The following is a 20674-nucleotide window of genomic DNA, read 5'->3' as shown; positions in this document are numbered from 1 at the left end:
TATGATTTTGTTACAAAAAAAAGTTTTAAGCTCTTAAAACATTCGATGAGAAATGCCCCTCAAGTGCTGAAATGAAGAAAATAGCCCATGGACTTGCCTTGCTAAATAAAATGGACACCATGAAGAAATCCAGCAGGAAACTCTCGGAAATATCCTTGTAGTCAAAGTGGAAAAAGATGACGGTGAAGCTCAGGTTGACGAACTGGTGAAGCGGGTTGCAGAAGGAGGTCCGTAGCAGCTTCATGCCGGCGCTGATCATCAGGAAGATGTCCCAGCTGTCAGAAAGCAGAGAAAAGGACCCATGAAGCAGGGCGTGCGAGCTGCCTGGTGCGTGACAACAGCTAACGTTTCTTGAGCATTGACCGTCCGCTATGCACTTTACTGGAGCAAAAAGCCAATCTGGTGGGCCCTGTGATTGTCTGCATTTTACATAGGGGTAAACTGAGTCTGGGAGCATTTGAGGAACTCATCTAAGGCCTCACAGGGGCAGAACCAGGCTGGAAACTCGGTCCTCAGCCGCTCTCCAGCAAGCACGTGGTCTCTGCCACTAAGGGCATCTCCTCTCCACCAGTGCTCAACATGGTCCCTTGGTTCTCAGCAAGGACACAGAGCTCCTTTGGAATTTGTCCGCAGTAACTCCTGCAGTGATGAGAAAAAGTTCCCCAGCAAGCTTGATGCCGAGCGAGGAAACAGACAACATGCTGCCCGCTGGGGTCTGTTCAGCGTCCGCCTTCGCATCGGGAAAGAATCTGATTGACGCTGCAACAGATGACAGCTAATATGAACCTCTGCAGATGGGGAAAGCCCGGTGTGTTAATAAAGCCATTTTTATTTTTACATATTTACTTTCAATGTGTTTCAGCATATGTGTCATCCTGGTAAACATAAGCTTTCTGGCCTCCTATTATTTTTTTTTTTTGCTTAAAATTATATGACCCCCATTTTTTCACATGGCACAGGCCTTTGCAGTTTAGGAGCTCAGCCAAGCAGAACCAGGCAAAGAAATGCTCTTCCAGGACTTTGCTTTGAGGACTGAACTCTGGAATGCTGGCGTCTAGGGAGTTGGATACTAGCCCGTGTAGAGAGGGTGTGCTCTGTGTGCGATTCCCCAGACCACAAGGTGGACCACGAGCCATCTAGCTGTCCTGAGTTTGGAAGGCAGATGGTAACAGCTCGGTGCTCCCTAACAGAGTAAGCAGCAGCCTCCCAGAGGGGCCTGTCCTTCTGAAGACAGGCCCGTTCTAACCAGAGTCCCCTCCGATTCTAACGGGCTATTTGGGAACTCAAAGACAGAGGTGGTGATATCTCTAGAGAACGGCTGCACTTGGAAGAGAAGGGTTTTCTTTCTCTGGCTAAGTACAGAAAACTGGGGCTGGAACTCGATTTCCCTAAGTCTGGAAGAACCCTGGACCTTAGACTCTCATCGGTGTTATCATCTTGTCCCAGGAAGAGGACATTTAGGAAGTGCCTTCACAGTCTCTGCACTTGTCAGGTACAAAATTGGCAATTTTGTCATCAAGATCTAATGTTGCCAGTTCCATATGCTTCAATCTGCATTTTACATGCTCTCAGGCCTAGGACTGCGAGGGTTTCCACTCTGTCCCGGGATATGGGAGGTGGGGTTTGCCCAAGGCCCTGCGTGGCAGGTCCAGATTTGGATTCTGAGGAAAACCAGCACTTGACCACATGCAGATTTGGGGAGAGTGGGGAAGTCTTCTGTAACCTCAACACAGAGCCCTCAGTGTCCCTGCAGCAAGGCTGAACCCTGCTCCATGTTCAGCCTTCCCTTTCCAGGGCACGACCAATGCCCACGAGGAAAATACAGTGTTAAAACATGACCTAGGGGACAGTGACCTTTGACAACAGCCCAGGGTATATGAAAATCCCTGAGGGACAGCCAAAGCCCTCTGGAGGGACTCCAATGACCAGGCATCTCAAGACTAGGGATATTTTGGTTTTCAGGGGAGACTGATGATTTTCTGGGGTATTCGGGCAAAATTTAGATGTGGGCCATATCTAACTTTCTGTTTTCTGTGACCATGATTCAATGGACTATATACATTTTATGTTTATTAATGATGGCTGGTTAAAACTACGGGAGATCTTAAGGACTGATATCCATGGCTTTTATAACACTGCGATGGTAATGGCTACCATTAGTGGCCATAGACTGCTGTACACTTAGCTGACGGCTTTGGGAAGGCTTAGCCTGGGACAGATGCAGAGCACCCATTAAGATCAGGGTGGGAAATATAAATACCTAACAAGACACCACTATTCACCCTCTGACCTATTTACCATCCCCCTACCCGACCATCCACCCACCCACCCTTCTAACATTTATGAGGGGTTTGGTATTGAAAGGTGGATAAGAAACAGGGCCTGCTGTTGAAAAGTTCCTTGTCTGACTGTCTAGTACAGAGGGGCTCAAAAAGACAGGGCGGGCTAGGCTTGCACAGTTTGGGAAAGGTCTTGAGGCGATACTGACGTACGGCCTCCTGCTGTCCTGTTTGAGAACAGCTGGTCTAGCAGGTGCCTGAAGTCTTGAGACATTTACAGAAAAAAAATTCTGCAGGTGGATGCCTCAGGAACAGAAAGGAATTGTCATCGTTGGGTTCTAGGCAAAGTAATTCCGATGGTATCACCTGGCCGTTGAGACTATTCGGAGGTCTATAGGTAAGACGCTCCTTTTTGACTTGAGTATCTGAAAAAAAAAAATTGCAGGGGACAGAGAGTAATATGATGTGCAACTGGACTGTCGGCTCTGCTGGAGTCCCCACCCCTGCATCTGTCTTCTCCAACAGCCTGGCCTCAGCCTGCAGGCTCAGCTCAAGGTCCTTGTCCTAAAATGGGATAGGGAGGACTTTATGTCCTTGAGTGCTACACCCCAGGGTGGCTCTGGTGCCTTCTTTGCTACTCTGGCTTTGATGGAAGATATGCCCTGTCGGGGGGTAGTCCTGGGATGGCCAGGGTTGTGCCATACTGGGAATCCCTGCCACGGGTAGAAGTACACGATGTTCCAGGTGGAGAACCACCTGCTGGGTTGGGCCCCATCTAAACTATCTAACGGGTCTGTAGTTCCACTGTCTGCTTTCTTTCTTTCTTTCTTTTTTTTTTTAATCCAGTGAGACTAATTTTTATCCCTGGATCTGAAGTCTAGGATTTTAAGAACCAAAGGGCATAGAATTCTTGCCCTGGCCTAACTGAAACAGGTCTGGACTGGAAGGAAGACAGAGTTCAATAAAGACAGAAAGGTTACAGGATCATGTCATCTAGCGCCTGCTTTGTGTGACTATGCATCTATTCGAGGTCCAATAGAGTATTAAAATGACTTTTCTCTCAGCTTGCTCAATCTTCAATCTTCGGCAAGCAGTAATTAATTTGTCCTCACCACATCCTGAAAGGAAGAGCGGGTTTGAATTAGCATGCTTGGGATTATGCATCCGGTGGACATGGACACATAGTGTTTAAGCACTGTGACTCATAAGCAAGTCTGACCACGGATTTCTTTTGCATCCTCTTTCTCTAACAATGCATTTAACCGTCAACGTTTACCTTTTGTCACAATGACAAATCCACAAATTATCAAGTAGATTTCCATTTGTAAATTCAGAATCAATTTTAATATATGAAACCCATGACTCAACCGTACATTGTCACGTTTTGCAAAAGCATGAGCATCCTGACGGTATGACGTCTCTGTGCTCCAGTTTTTAAATGATGAGGCTTCTCTTGATGAATGCAGACAGAGCAGGGACAGTGATTAACCTCCCCCTCCCCCCGCACAAAATGATAGAGTATTTGCTAAATGAAATGACACAGGGCAGTGGATGAAGCTCTAACGTGGCGATAAGAGCTCCAGCAATCCCGGATTCACACTGAGCTTCCGGCATCTTATTGAGGCTCACTGACCAAGCCTTTGCAGGATGACCTTCAGATCTACTGACACTTATCACAGCATCACTTCAAGCAGATTTAACTCCATCTGTGCCCAGTCACTTACAGCCACTGCCCAGCTTTAATGGGCTTCAGTAAAAGACCGCCACGGCTTTCTTTTACATGGCCAATAACTAGTAGGTATAAGTTGGCTCCTTCTGCAGCCTGTGCAGAGAAAACACACTAGATTTTGAAAACACTGTGAACCACATCGTTATGAGAATAAACCATTGCCCACTTACTGGGTACCGAGTCTCCGGTAATTGCTTATCAGAAAGGCATCAATCGTGAGGGCGTTCAGAATTATTGCTGGGTACAAGATATATTTTTCAAAACACTGAAGCCAGACATAGAGTCTTTCAAACCACATTAAATGGGCGACATCTGAAAGAAAAACAAAAATCACTTAGAACAGCCACGATCAAAGTATTTTTCTTTAAGCACAAGTAATTGTAAGTAATATTCCCCCTCCTTTGATCCAAAAGCTGTTGATTAAAAACTCAGATACTAAACATGATATACCAGTTTCCTACATAGTTTATAAATAATTATAGCAATATAAGTCAGCACCCAATTTTTCAAGTCAATTGATTTCTTCGTATACTATTTACTGGGACCAATGAAATGATCTGTCACATAACATCAAGTCATCTCAGAGCAAGTAAGCGTGGAGAATGGAAGAGAAAGAGTTGGAAAAAACCCCATGGGCTCATCTCCTTCTAAGCTTGTCGTCACTTCTAAGGCTGGCGCTAGTTTCTGGGCTTTCCTCTCTGTCTTTTTAATCTTTAAATCCACAATCAGATCCTAGGGCGACATATACGAATAAAAGAAAGCTGATCCCCAAACCCGATCACTATGAGTCTCTTACATTTTTCTAAGCCTTCACAACAAAAGACATAACACAGAGAGTGAGGTCTCGTCCCAGCAGGGGCTAAGGCTCTAAGTCAGACCTCCCTGGGTATGCATTCGGTCTCCACCAACCACTAGTACGTGCCCTTGAACTACTAACTTCGTCTTTCTGAGCCTGTTTTCCCCGTCCCGTCCGTCCACTGAGTCTGCTACTGGGCACACCCTCTGTCTGCAAGGGACCAGGAGGCTTCGGTGGCCCAGTCCTCCAGCAGAGAGCCGGGCAAGTGAACCCAGGCTGCCGTGGGTTCCAGTCTCTCCAGGCAAGTCTCAAAGTCTAAATCTGCAAAGGGGGAGGCGACTTCACTGCACTTCTGGAATAACATTCTCCAACAATTGATAGTAAAAAAAACGATACTGCAATAATCGATAGTATAATAATAATAATAATAATAATAATAATAATAATAGGGCTACGCAGTTTTTATACTGTTTGGGTGGGGCAAGGACAATTCACAAAGGGGAACCGGTTCACACTCATCAGTGGGCTGTCCCCTGCGGGTCTCTTATACAGGATTGGAAGATAAATGAACTGTTTCCAAGCGATGTCACTGGGACGTCACCTAAAGGATCTCAGGAAGCACACAAACAGACACGCACACACACACACAATTGGAAACTGATATTTTACGGTCTTCTTTATATGGCTATAATTCCACATAAAGATGTATTATTACTTTTGTAACTCAAAAAACACAAAAACTACCCTCATTTGATTAAAACTATGAAGAGAGTTTTGGCATGTGGAAATTTTAAAAAGAATTCATTTGAATGGAATAAAAATGGTGACTTTGGATAGAGTGAAAGTTCCTCATGACATGGGAAATAAGGTATCATAAGAACAAACACCCTGACAACGAACTTAATAAACAGAAGAGGGAGACAATGAGAAATTATCAAGATAAAAATAAAAGGAAATTTTAGTGATGGATGAAACAGGAAGGAAGAGTCGAGAGAAAATTAAGTCCAAGGAGGAAGGACGTTCGTAGGAATTTGACTTTGGATATTTTCAGCAGACAACGTGTAAGGTTTTCTGGAGTAGATTTGGAAATGTGTTATTTCATAATGAATGAATTCTTATACATAATTAATGAACTCTAGGTATATTATGCAGCTTATATATAAAGTGTTTTAATATTTTGTGAAAGTATGCAAAAATTAAGAAAAACAAATCTTCGAGACACCTCACCTATTCCTCAAAGCAAATGACTTTGACTCCTGCTTCCTAGAGAAAATTGGGTCTGCGAGGCACAGACTCCCCCACCTTCCCGTCCCCTCAACTGCAAACTCATCTGCGTCCACATCCACCTTCCTGCTCCTCAGAGGCCGAGCTCCCTCCAGTGGTCACCCCTTGTCCCACCTCTAGCTGTTCCCCAGGGCAAGCAGCAAGACTCCCGTCTTTCCACGTGGAAAACTCACCTTCCACCTTGCCTCTCCGTCTTGCTCACACTGTCCTTTTTGGCACAGCCAAGCTTCTTGAAAAGCTTGTCAACATCTAATGATCCCACTCCTGAGTCTCCTACCTACCGCAGAACCTTCTCTAGGGGTGTGTGCAACCACCCCAACCTGAATCGCATAGGACAAGTCCCCTCAGGACCTCCTCACTGTCACATACCTGGTACTTCTCAGCCTATCTCACTGGACCTTTCCATCTTCAATGCTCAGACCCTTCATCGAAGGTCCTATGTGCCTCTCTATGTGCTGGCTACTTTCCTGGAACGTCCTTCGGTCTTTCCTGCTTAAGAAACTCATCTTTTTACAGGACCTGGCATCTTGCCTTCTGGAGATTTCGGGACTCCTCGGGCCTCCTGTCCCCATTGCAGTCATTGCCAGTGGCTGCCAGGGTTGGGGCATCTGAAGCGTCCATTCTGAAGTGGGATGAGGATTTGCCACTGACACTGTTTAGAATTGTCAGCACATGGTGATAGTAAAAAGGAGTAACTTTTAATGGGCTTTATTATTGTTTTTAATTCTTTATAAACAGTATACCCCCCTTCTGCCTGTTCCCAAGCAGACCCCCCACACTGTCACCTTTGGTGCCCCTGGCACTGCCATGTATCGAGTACCTACGAGGCATCTGCAGGACACAGACCCCTGCATTCTGTATGTATCACTGCCAGCTTCAAGGCAAGGTATGTTATTCTTTCACGCCATCACTGTGTACTGTGAATTCTACAATTTTAGTACCGGACACAGCAGAGAGTAATTACTTATTTAAATATTAATCTTCCCATTAGATTTTGAGTTTGTCAAGGGTAGGTACTATGTCTTATTCGGTTTAGTGTTTCACGTACCTAGCAGAATGCTTGGGATTGAGTTGGAGTTCAGTAAATGTTTATTTATTATCTTATTTTTAGTGGTTGGGGGAATTGCAAATAATTAAATTGAACAAAGAGGGACTAAAAAAATGTAACCCATTTTTGGAATTAGTTTTTTGATTATAAAACAAAAAGCTCTCTAACTGTAGCATATTGAACAACATTTCCTATTTTAATCTCTCATAGAGTACAGTCAGTTACAGCTAGGTATCTTTCTATACAAAATGTTTTTTTCTGATTTCTCAATTTATAAGAGATCAACAGTGTCAGATCGAGGACATCACATCAAATGCAATTCAGACTGCTTATAAAAATACATTTACAGAGTTCTACCAACATTTGTCACCAATTCAGAGAAACGTGTCAACCTTAGCTAGATTTCTGCAAAAAAAGTAAATAAATCAAGAGAAATATATAAGCCAACCTTATCTGCAGTGCTGTTAGAAAATATATGAGTTAAAAGAAACATTTGCAGGCTCATCACTGTAGAATAACTTGGGCACCATTTGGATGGGGACTGCAGGTCAGAGTTTCAAAAGCTTGTTACAATACTTTTAGAAAACGATATTTTCCAGTGTGTTGAGATGAGACTAACTTGAGTGGAGGGGCATAATCTGCAGTCTTCAAGAATTTACTACAGATCATGATAAGAAAAATAGGTTTTTCATGAGAATTTCAGTTTACCAATCCCAGAAACACATAAGGATGGTTCCACATATGCAAGTCAATAAATGTGATACATCACATCAACAAAATAAAGGAGAAAATCCTATGATTATCTCAATAGCTGCAGAGAAAGCATCTGACAAAATTCAACATTGCATCATGGTAAAGATGCTCAACAAATTAGGTACAGAAGGAAAGAATCTCAACACAATAAGAGCCATATACAAAAAAACCCCTTCCAATATCATCCTGAATGGGAAAAAGCTTTCAGCTTTTCCCTTAAGAACAGGAATAAGACAAGGACGCCCACTAACATCACTCCTATTTAACATAGTATAGGAAGTACTAGCTACAGAAATCAGACAAGAGAAAGAAATAAAGGGCATCCAGATTGGAAAAGATGAAGTCGAATTGTCCCTGTTTGCAAATGCCATGATCCTATATATAGAAAAGCCTAAAGACTCTACAAAAAACTCTTAGAGTTGATAAATGATTTCAGTAAAGTTGCAGGATACAAAATCAACATGCAAAAATCAGTAGTGTTTTTACACTCCAACAATGAACTAGCAGAAAGAGAAATCAAGAAAGCTAGCCCATTTACAATAGTCACCAAAAATAAATAAATAAATAAAATAAATAAATAAATAAAATACCTAGGAATCAATTTAACCAAGGAGGTGAAAGATTACTACAACAACAACTACAAATCACTGCTGAAAGAAATTAAGGAGGACACAAAAAGATGGAGAGACATTCCATGCTCTTGGGTTGGAAGAATTAACACTGAAAATGTTCATACTACCCAAAGAATCTACAGATTCCACACAATTCCCATCAAAATACCAGTGACATTCTTTACAGAGATAGAAAAAGCAATTCTAACATTCATATGGAGCAACAAAAAACCTTGAGTAGCCAAAGCAATCCTGAGTTAAAAAAATAAATAAATAAAGCCAAAGGCATTACACTACCTGACTTCGAATTATACTACAAAGCTATAGTAACCAAAACAGCATGGTTCTGGCCTGAAAACAGGCACACAGACTGATGGAACAGAATAGAGAACCAAGAAATCAACTCACATACTTACAGCCAGCTGATCTTCCTCAAAAGCACCAAGAGCATACACTGGGGAGAAGACTGCCTCTTCAATAAATGGTGCTGGAAAAACTGGACATCCATATGTAGATGAATAAAACTAGACCTGTACCTCTCGCTAGACACTAAAATCAACTCAAAATGGATTAAAAACTTAAATATAATACCTGATACTATAAAATTATAAAAGAAAACATAGAGGAAACACTTCAGGCAGTAGGACTGGGCAATGACTTTATGAATAAGACCCCAAAGCATAGGCAACAAAAGAAAAAATAAACAAATGGGATTATATAAAAGTAAAAAGTTTCTGCACAGCAAAAGAAACAACAGAGCAAAAAGAAAACTGACAGAGTGGGAGAAAATGTTTGCAAACTATGCATCTGACAAAAGATTAACATCCAGAATATACAAGGAGTTCAGAATATACAAGGAGTTAAAAAACAAATAACCCAATTTAAAAATGGGCAAAGGAGCTGCATAAGCATTTCTCAAAGGAAGATATACAAATGGCCAACAGACACATGAAAAAAATGCTCAACATCATTCAGCATCAGGGAAATGCAAATCAAAACCACACTGAGGTATCTCACCCCAGTTAGACTGGCCACCATCAAAAAGACAGAATAACAAACGCTGGTGAGGGTGCAGAGAAAAGGGAACCCTCCTACACTTTTGGTGGGTCTGTAAATTAGTGCAGCCATTATGGAAATGGTATGGAGGTTCTTCAAACAACTACAGATTGAACTACCATATGATCCAGCAATCCCACTGCTGGGACATACCCAAAGGAATGGAAATCATCATGTCAAGGGGACACCTGCACTACCATGTTTATCACAGCTCTCTTTACAACAGCCAAGAGTTGGAACCAACCTAAATGTCCATCATCAGATGACTAGATAAGGAAACTGTGGTGTATCTACACAATGGAATATTACTCTGCCATAAAAAAGAATGAAATACTACCATTCACAGCAACATGGATGAACTTAGAGAAAATTATGTTAAGTGAAATATGCCAGGCACAGAAAGAGAAATATTACATGTCCTCACTCATAAGTAGGAGCTAAAAAATAAACAAATACATAAAAAAGAAAGAGATACAACAATCACAATAATACGTTGAACTTTCAAAAGGACAAAACAGAACTGAGGACACCAGAGGTGAGGAAGGGAGAGGAAAAGAGAGGGGCAAGGGAGGAATTCGTAGAGGCCTGTGAAAAACAATTAAATGGTATGATGTTGAATATACTAATTATCCTGATGTGAGCATCACATATTGCACACAGGTATCCATATTCAGTGCTGGACCCCACAGATATGTACACTCAACTATGTTTCAATAAAAAGAAAAGAAAAAAAATACAAGTAAAAAAAGAAGAAAAAAATTCAAATAAAATAGAAACCACTAACACACTCTGAGTTCACCATCCGTGCCTTTGTAAGTATTTGAAAGTGAAATCACTGACTCAGTGGTTTTAACTGTGCGAGCTACCCTGGGGGTGGGGATGGGGGGTGTACAGGTGTGTGAAGCTATGTCACAGCACAACTTCAAGGCATGTCATTAAGACGTTTAGGCTTTAGGAAGACTTGGCTTGTGAGCTCTGTTCTACTCTCAAGCAGTGTATCTGCTGGAGCTGCATCCACTACGGCCACAACAGCACACTCGTTTGTGGAGAATGCCGGGGCCTGGGATCTTTAACAGACGGTGACCGAATTGTAGGGGAAGCAAAGCAAGCTGACAGCTACAAAGGAGCTCCGTGTCAGACTCTGAAGGAAAAAAGAACTTCAGAGAACTAGAAGCCAGCTCATTCACAGCTCACAAAAACCTTTACTATTTTTAAAAATAGAACCATGAGAGTCACCGAAAAAGCTGAGCTAGAAAACAGGTTGGCCTGCGTAATTCAGCTCTAGTTTACTAACTGAGGTGCCGCAAGGGAGATGAAACTGACAGCCACTGACATCACGTCTAATAGAAGCCCCCTCGTGCCCCCTGCTGATGGACTCTGAGTCTTTAGGTGCAGAGACAGCACAGCTGGCATGTGGCACTGGGCGCACACACCTGCAGGCACAGGCAGACATGCCACCTGCTAAGGGACAAAACTAGGTGAAGGTTTATCCCAGGCACAGTTTCCCTGGTGAGCATTCAGTAGCACATCTAGTCAAAGCAGGGGTGGAGAAGGGTGTGGAAAAGGAGGTAAAATGGATATCTAGGACAACAGAGCAGAGAGCAGATCCCAGAGATCACCAGCTCGAAACCTCTGACTTCAGGTCCTGTTAACCCTGCATAGAGACAGAAAATCGTTTTCACTTACATCACATGCAGTAACTTACTGCAATGAAATTCTTTGATCTCTAGATAAGGAAAACATTTAACAGATAAACGGAACTCATACTGAATAGTTATAGTTACAGGCAGAGGAGGACAGATCGAAAGCTGAATAATAATGTAGGAGAAAACCAAAACAAAAAAGTCCAGAATTCTGTATTCTCAAAGATTAAACTTAATCCTTTATTATGGAACAACGATGAAAAGCTAATTAAAAAGAAAGCCTATAAATGCAATAAATACATTTCCTAAGTCCCTAAATCGTCTACGCATTCTTACGAAGTAAAGATAACAAAAAATCTTTCCAATGATATTTTGTAACTGCCTTTATTACTTCTCTTTTCTTTTTCTCAAGGGCCTGGAATATTAGGCCCTTGAGAAAAAGAATGCAAATAAACTGTACCATTTGTAAGTTTATATATGACTCATTATCATCGAAAGCTTTACATTTTCTCAAAGGGTTTTCAGGTTGCATTTTATTTAGATGTATATTTGCTACTAAAATAAGTCCTCAGTAGCTGAAAGTTCATTAGAAATCCTCAGGATGTTTGGCTTTAGGAAGACAGTCTTCTCCAATTCAAACCCTGAATTACAATTTAAGCTGCAGGGATACAGGGCTCCCTGCTTGTTAGGGACCAGATGCATTTGAATGTATGTGCAGCCCAGCCCTGGTCACACCAGAGGCATCTAAGGCAAAGAGACCCCACGAAGGGCAATGAACACATCCGGGCTGTTGGCGTCCCCTTACTACAGACAGCTGATTTTTCTCCCATGAGCATTTCTCGCTCTCTTTGCTGCTGGGCCAAATCTCAGATTGTGAAGTCCTTAGCACTAACATGTCGTTTTTTATTCTCCATCAATAGGCTTCACTTCTAAAACCAGTAGCATGAACTGAGGGCAGTGATTCTCACATGTGAAGGAAACCACATCCCCTGATACTCAAAGCCCTGAATTCTCCCCACGGCCTTTCCCTTCCCCAATAAGCTAATTTAGGGCTGCCCGTGGCTTCCTCCAACGCCTGGAATCCTTTTCCTCCACTGAGGGGAGGGTTACCCTTTCTTCCCCTACTCACCCTTCAGTCCTCAATTTAAGTGTCACTTCCTTAAGAAAGCCTTTCCTTTTCCCTTAAGTCTAAATTAGGACTTTCTCTCCATCGTACTTTAAACACTTTGCACATGTGTAGTCATCTGTGTGATGAACGTCCGTCTCTCCCAGAGGGTGGCAGCTGCAGCCAGCAGGGCCAGGGCCGTTCTTCTCTGTCATATCCAGCATTTAGCACTGTACCTTGTCTATAGTGGCCACTCAGTAAATGGCAGGCAACACACCTGATTAATTGACTAATAACTTGACCAAAGAAGACACCTAACAGAGCCAAGTCTGAGGAGAAGCTGGTGCTTGCCCACGCTGGGTACTGCCTGTGTTTTAGGAATAAGGGATTTACTCCTGTATTCTCAGAAGGTGCACCTGCCCCCAGCATCCTGCACAGTCCCTGGCACATGATACTAGTCTATAAATATTTTTCAATGAATTAATAAACATTATCAGGTTCAACATCATGGCAAACTTCTCAAAGAAATACAAGATAGTTAACAGCAATTTTGGGAAATCGGAATATTAAAGTTTATATTTTCCATGGAATAAAAATTTTTCCTGTTTCTTTAGTGGTTCTTCAACTTGGACTTATGCTTGGAAAATTATTTTCCTCTTCTATGGTCAAGACTATATAATCCGACCTATATTGTCTTGCTGTGCTATTCTGGTTTCCTCCTTTCTTCCTTTTTAAAAAACATTTTAAATCTTTAAACCATCTGAAATTTCATTTGCTACAAAGTCTAACTCAATTTTTAAAAATGTTTAGCTCATTTCCCCAAAACCATCCTACTGTTTTTTCATTAGTTCAGTGGGAACAAAATCCATCCTTTACATTTCCTCAAAGGGACAGAGAAACTCTCCGTGGAATCAACGTAATAACGTGCCTCCTCTTCTGGACAGAAAGGCCCGCAATTAACACCAAACCATAATACTTAAAACCGAAAATAACTAATGAATCCATTTATAAGTTTTTCACTTGAAGGAGGTAGGGTCAACATTTTCACAGGTAGAGCGTTAGGAGAGAGTTCAAATGTTCTCACGATGGCTGCACGGTGGAAAATACTCCTCATAGGAACGACCGTCCTGCTGAGAGCAATGACTGTGCGCTTTCTTACTGTCACATTCTCAACACCCAACACAGTGCCTGGTTTACTACAGGTGTGCAATAATGTCCAGTCTAGAACAATCAGAAAGCCTCCTTCGAGTGAAATGTGATTGGACTGCTGTTTACATTACACGATTGCTTTCAAACCCCATTTCTAATTTTCCCGGCACCTCCATGTATTATCCCATCATAAAGTGCTGTAAGGGTTTTAAGCTGCTTCAGATCTACACTAGGGAGACTGAGTCGGGACTCAGGACAGGGCCTCACTGATGGCAGGTGGGACCTGACCTCACTCCTCACAATGGCCTCCTGCAGGCCTTCTGGGGCGCGTGGTGTCACACGGCCCAAAGCCTGCTGCACACTGGCACTTTTTGATTATTAGGGCTGTTCTTTAATGCTCCTCCAGTTACTGACTGCTCATGTTATTTCCACATTGTTTTAGGTGGATAAGCAGTCTAGGAAAATTGCAATGGGCCCTAGAGTCCACACCCTGCGCTGGCTGAAAAGCAGGAATCTAGGCTGGCAGCTGACCGTCAAGCTCCGTCCAGGGGCTCCTCCAGGACCCCCTCTGATGCCTCACTTCACTGAGCTCTGGGTCATCGATTCCACTTCTTTTTCCTGCTGCAGTGAGAACCTGCTTCACCGCCGATGCCCTGCCCCAACTCCAGCCCTGTGGAGACAGACGCAGGACAGGAAGCTTCCCCGTGGACTAGGGGAGACCAGCCAGAGGGGGAGTGCGGGAGGTGCAGTGCCTGGCAAGGAGGGGAGAAAATGAGGTGACGAGAAATAACAGCAGCAAGGGAATTATTAATGAAGAGGGCTTCTGACGGACCAGATATTTCCTTTTATCTTTTAAAAATATTTTAACATTTACTTGTACTTGTGGGTACAGTGAGTTGTTTCAATATACGGATGATGTATGTGCTGCATGCACAGTGACTGAATTAGAACAGACAGCATGGCTTTGTACCCCATCGTCCACCGCTCATCCTCCCCTGCACATCCCCTCCTCTCCCGGCCTCTGGTAACTGTTATTCTACTCTCTACTTCCACGAGAATCACTTTTTAAAAAAATTCCACATATGAGTGACATCATGCATCATTTGTCTTTTGGTGCCTGGTTTACTTTACTTAACATGATGGTTTCCAGTTACACCCATGTTGCTGAAAAAGGCAAGATTTCACTATTTTAATAGCTGAATAGCATTCCAATGCGTAGATATACCACAGTTTTTTTTTTCACCCATTCATCCACTGACAGGCATTTAGGTTAATTCCAACTCTTGCTATTGTGAATAGTGCTGCAGTGAACATGGGAGTGCAGGTGTCTCTTTGATATATTGATTTCATTGCCCTTGGATATATACCCAGTAGTGGGATTCCACAATGGCTGTACCAACTTACATTCCCACCAGCAATGTAGGAGATTTCCCTTTTTTTCCACATTCTCACCAGCATGTGTTATTTTCTGTCTTTTTGATAATACCCATTCTAACTAGAGTAAGAAGATATCTCATTGTGGTTTTAATTTGCATTTCCCTGACAATTAGTGATATTGAGCATTTTTTCACATGCCCATTGGCCATTTGTAAGACACTTCTTTTCAGAAATGTCTGTTCGGGTCCTTTGCCCATTTTTTAATTGGGTTATTTGGGTTTTTGCTGTTGAGTTGTTTGAGTTCCTTACATATTCTGGATCTTAGCCCTTTGTTTGATGTGTAGTTTGCAAACACTTTCTCCCATTCTGTAGGTTGTCTCTTCACTTCATTGATAGTGTCCTTTGCTGTGTAGAAGCTTTTCAGTGTGATGTAGTCTCATTCATGTATTTTTGCTTAAGGTGCCTGTGCCTTTGCAGTCTTGCTCAAAAAAGTGCTGCCCACTCCCATTTCATGCATTAGTGTTTCCTCTATGTTTTCTTCTAGTAGTTTCATAGTTCAGGGTCTTACATTTAGGTCTTTGATCCATTTTGAGTTGATTTTTGTGTATAGTGAGAAATCGGGGTATAGCTTAAATCTTCTGCATGTGGACATCCAGTTTTCCCAGAACCATTTATTGAAGAGGCTGTCCTTTCTCTGGTGTATATTTTCAGCACCTCTGTTGAAAATCAGTTGGCTGTAAATGCACGGGTTTGTTTCTGAGCTTTCTATTCTGTTCCAATGGTCTACTTGCCTGTTTTTATGACAGTACCATGTTGTTTTGGTTACTATAGCTTTATAGTATATTTTGAAATCAGGAGGTGTGATGCCTCCAACTTTGTACTTTTTCTTCAAGGTTGCTTTAGCTATATGAGGTCTTTTGTGGTTGCATGCATATTTTAAGATTGTTTTCTCTATTTCTGTGAAAAATGTCATTGTTATTTTGATAGGAATTATGCTGAATCTGTAGACTGCTTTGGGTAATATGGACATTTTGATGATAATAATTCTTCCAAGACATGAACATGGGATATCTTTCCATTTATTTGTGTCTTCAATTTTTTTCACCAATATTTTATAGTTTTCATTATAGAGGTTTTTCACTTCCTTTGTTAAATTTACTCCTAGGTATTTCATTTTTTTTTGGTGACTATTGTGAATGGAATTACTTTCTTGATTTCTTCTTCAGTTATTTCATTGCCAGTGTATAGGAAGGTTATTAATTTTTGCATGTTGATTTTGTATGCTGCCACTATACTGAATCCATTTATTGGTTCTAGTAATTTTTTAGTGGAGTCTTTAGGGTTTTCAATGTATATGATCATGTCATCTGCAAATAGGGATAGTTTGACTTCCTCCTTTCTGATTTGAATTTCCTTTATTGATTTCCCTTGCCTTATTGTGCTGGGTAGAACTTCCAGTACTATGTTGAATAAGAGTTGGGAGAGTGGGCATCCTTGCCCTGTTCCAGATCTTAGAAAGAAGAGCCTCCAATTTTTGTCTGTTCAAGATGATATTAGCTGTGTGTATGTCATATATGGCCTTTATTGTGTTGAGGTATATTCCTTCTACAACTAATTTGTTGAGTGTTTGTATCACGAAGCAGTGTTGGATTTCATCAAATGCTTTTTCTACATCTACTGAAATCGTATGTGGTTTTTTCCCTTCATTCTGTTGATTTGATGTATTATGTTTATTTATTTGCATATGTCGAACCATCTTGCATCTCTGGGATGAATCCCACTTGATCATGGTGAATGATCTTTTTCATGTGTTGTTGGATGCTGTTTGCTAGCGTTTTGTTGAGGCTCTTCACATCTGTGTTCATTAGAGATCTTGGTCTGTAGTTTTTGTTGTTGTTGTTGTGTTTTTCTCTAGTTTTAGTATGAGGATAATGCTGGCCTCATAGGATGAGTTTGGAAGTATTCAATCCTCTTCAATTTCCTGGAAGAGTTTGAGAAAAATTGGCATTCTTCTTTAAATGTCTGGTAGAAGTTAGCAGTTGAAGCCATCTGATTCTGGGGTTTACTTTGTTGGGAGACTTTTTATTACTACTCCAATCTCATTACTCATTATTGGTCTGCTTAGGTTTTCTAATTATTCATGATTTAACTGTGGTAAGTTGTATGTGTCCAGGAATTTATCCATTTCTTCTAGGTTTTCCAGTCTGTTCACATATAATTGTTCATAATAGTCTCATGATCCTTTGTATTTCAGTGGTATCTGTTGTAATGTCTCCTTCTTCATCTCTGATTTTTATTTATTTGCATCTTCTCTCTTTTATTCTTCATTAGTCTAGCTAAAGGCTTATCGGTTTTATCTTTTTGAAAAACCAACTCTTTGTTTTATCTTTGTATTGTACTTTAAATCTCTAATTTATTTAATTCTGCTCTGATATTTGGTGTTTCTTTCCTTATACTAATTTGGGGTTTGGTTCGTTCTTGTTTTTCTAGTTCCTTGAGGTGTAATATTAAGTTGTTTATCTGAAGTCTTTCTTTGTCTTTGATGTAGGCATTTGTTACTATACGTGTCCGTCTTAAAACTGCTTTTGCTGTGTCCCATAGGTTCTGGTATGCTGTGTTTTCATGTTCATTCATCTCCAGGAATTTTTAATTTAATTTCCTCTCTGACCCATTGTTTTTTCCCTTTTTTTTTTTTTTAGGAGCATGTTGTTCAATTTCCAAGTGTTTGTACAGCTTCCAGTGTCCCTTCTGTTATTGATTTCTACTTTCATCCCATTGTAGTTGGGCAAGATAGTTGGTGTGATTTCAATTTTTAAAAAATTATTGAAACTTGTTTTATGACCTAACATGTGGTCTATTCTAGAGAATGTTACACATGCTGGTGAGAAAAATGTGTGTCTTGCAGCTGTTGGATGAAATGCTCTATAAATGTCTGTTAGGTCTAATCTGACCAGCTACTTTCCAAAATATCAGCTCTAGGTTACCTATTTGGCATTCAACGTGCACTTTTCCATGCAAGCATCATAAACCATGAACACTATGTTAGTCACTAGTACCAGCTCAGTAAATGCTTCAAACTATTTTAATCACTTTGAATTAAAGAGGCTTGGAGAGTTTTCCAAGTCTCTACCTACCTCCCAAAGCTAGCATCTCTTCTACATGGGGAAAAAAAGAGGATGAGGAAGACATTTTTCCTATTGTAGCCATGTGGCATCTTCTCACCACACACACAAAGATGAGACCTTTGCAAAGACCCCAGCACAGCCTCTATGTTCCGAAATAAGACAGCGCCTCTCGTGCCATCTTCCTTTAGCACTATATATATTTCAAAGGATTTTTACGTATATTATCAAGTTTGGAAATTCAAGTTGCCATTTCACCACGGAAATTCCATGAAAGAGATCATTCAGACAGCACTATCACCCACTGACAAAAATTTCAAAACTGTAGAACCCATACGTCCAGATGGCAAAGGGCCACCAACTGCTTGGCACAATGGGTGACATAGGGCACAAAGCAAGATGCACCATGGTGAGATCCAGAGCCCAGGGCAAGAGCAGGGTGGCCTGATGGAGTGATCTCCTCACATTTCATATGTTGATCCATTTATTCCCCCACAGTTCTTTGCTGTAGGAACCCCCAGTTATAGATGGCAAAGCTGGATCACAATGGGGAGGCCCAGCTGTTGTGTGGCAGAGCGAGATGAGACTGCTCTCTGGGCCATGACAATGTTGTACCCCCTTAAACTTCACAGACGCTTCCTGCAGGGAAAAATCTAGTCGTGCACGAGGGACCGGGAATCAGAAACACATCCAGCTTCTCAAGAGCAGCATTGCCTTAAAATTCTGAACGTGTTTACAGCCTGGCAGGTTACACACTGCAAACTATCCATTAAGTGCAAAGCAGAATAAAACGCTTTGAGACAGAGGAGGTCTCAGAAAGCTCCTCCTCATGAGCCCCTTGTCTGGAGCGACTGAAGAATGCGCTTCATTCCAAAAGGGGGAGCGAACAAAGAAAGGTCACACCAGGTTTCAAGAGGGAGTCAGCGAGGGGGGACGGAGCCAATAGATGATCCGACAGGTTTGCCTGGGTGAGAAATCGGAATGGGGGATATCTTGCATAGCTTTTGGAAAGGCTAGCAAATACAAAAGAGAACGTCTGAATAACAAAAGAAATATAACCAAAGTCGAGGACGATAACTAAAAATAAATCTGCTCTGACCAGGTCAGCTAAATTGTAGTATCTTGGGAAACCTGGGATGAACCAGTAGTCATGTTCCGTGTCCTGAAAAACGTTATCATAAGACCATTTTAACTTAGAAGCAGACACACGGACACCAGAAGCAATAAAATAACCTCCAAGGCCTCCTATAACCTTTCGCTGGGATCCCTCTACGTAGGATGCAACCCAGTAACAACCCCCAATCTGTATGTCACGTATAACCAATGGAGAAACCCAATGCAATGACAGGGGGTGGGGTCCCCACTGACACGCCCCCTTTGTGTGGTTATAAAGTGCTGAATTCTGCTGACCTCCTTCGAAGCACATGCCAAGGCAATGTGGCTGTGTGTCTTCTGGGGCTGCCGTTCCGTATGCACACTCAAATAAACTCCCTGTTATATATATTTGGCCTCAGTTTCTCTTTTAGGTCAACAACTACTAGACTCAAAAGTGAACAACATTTAGACTTAATAGTAAAAAAAAACTGAGTAGGTGTACAACAAAAACACTAAAACGACATTACGAGAAAAGGGGAAAGGGAAAAATGTTTGTGTACAGGGAGGGTAAGAGAGAGGAATCTTTGTCTTTCATAACGGGAAGTGAGTTGATAAGCAAATCCGAAATATCAAGTCGCAGAACATGCACAGCATCGTTGTTTAGTAGAATTGTGGTACATGCCAGAAGAGATGCCCAAGAGGAGAAAGTAATGTTTTCTGGAGAGGGGGAATCAGAGATGGAAGGGGATGGGAGGAGGGTACAGTCGGCAGGAGTCGGCTGCTTTTCATTACGATTTGTTCGTTTGATTTTTAACATTATGTATTACTTTGATATCAACGAAAAATGCATTTAAAAAGCGATATCTCTCAGAACCACGTCTGTTGCATGCAGAAATCAGTCTATCCAATGGATAGACCAGATATGCTAAAATGTGCAATGTAAATCTCATTTAAGAATTACAAATTCATGACTCAGTGAATTCGTTTTACTACAGTGAATTTTTAAAAATTACAATTTAAATGAGATTTTCAATTGATGTGTTTTATAATTTATAGAATCCATTCATTCTAATGCATCCAAACATGATAGTTTAAGCTTTTCAGCAACCAGCAAGCTTTTCAGTACCAGACACAGGCACCCGTGAGTCCTTCAACCCACCCTTTACCTCAAGAGACTTTCTGCCCACATCAGCCTGTAGGAAACTCTTCCTTCAGTGAATTTACAAAGCACTAGTCTTCATTCGTTCATTCGACCAATATTTACTGAATACTACTATGCACCAGATATTAATACAACATGTAATTGTATAATTCCATGTGTTTTCCATTTTATATGCACATCCAGCCCAACATATGCAATGCTGCATATCCGAATGTCAGCTGCTCACGTGGGTCACAGGTCTCTAATTCTTTGTATTTCTTGTGCGGCGGAACACGGTGCCTCATCCCACATCACCAGGTGTCTGCAGCGATCACGACTCTTCTATTGTGGCACAGCTCAGGGTTTATTTAGTAGACCATAAGCTCTTTGACAATAGAAACCACGTCTTAGTCAATCCAATGTCACTGGTTCACAGGGCTTGGCCATATGTAGGAACTCGATAATTACTTTTTGAATGAATGAACG

The 20674-nt window shown here is 41.6% G+C and overlaps 1 protein-coding gene across 1 annotated transcript in view; it reads right to left on the bottom strand.

Moving 5' to 3' along the window:
• Nucleotides 1-20674, bottom strand: part of PCNX2 (pecanex 2) — a 237885-nt gene that overhangs the window by 102272 nt on the left and 114939 nt on the right. Inside the window, exons 20-21 of the mRNA XM_063082913.1 lie at nucleotides 4179-4320; nucleotides 98-275 (exon numbers count right to left, since the gene is read on the bottom strand). Coding sequence (XP_062938983.1) covers nucleotides 98-275; nucleotides 4179-4320 — 320 coding nt within the window. The remainder of the gene's footprint in view (nucleotides 1-97; nucleotides 276-4178; nucleotides 4321-20674) is intronic.

Source organism: Cynocephalus volans, chromosome 18 (assembly GCF_027409185.1).
Source record: "Cynocephalus volans isolate mCynVol1 chromosome 18, mCynVol1.pri, whole genome shotgun sequence".
Lineage (NCBI taxonomy): Eukaryota > Metazoa > Chordata > Mammalia > Dermoptera > Cynocephalidae > Cynocephalus > Cynocephalus volans.
Note: the sequence above shows the minus strand (reverse complement) of the source record. Positions and strands in the feature narration are given on the sequence as shown.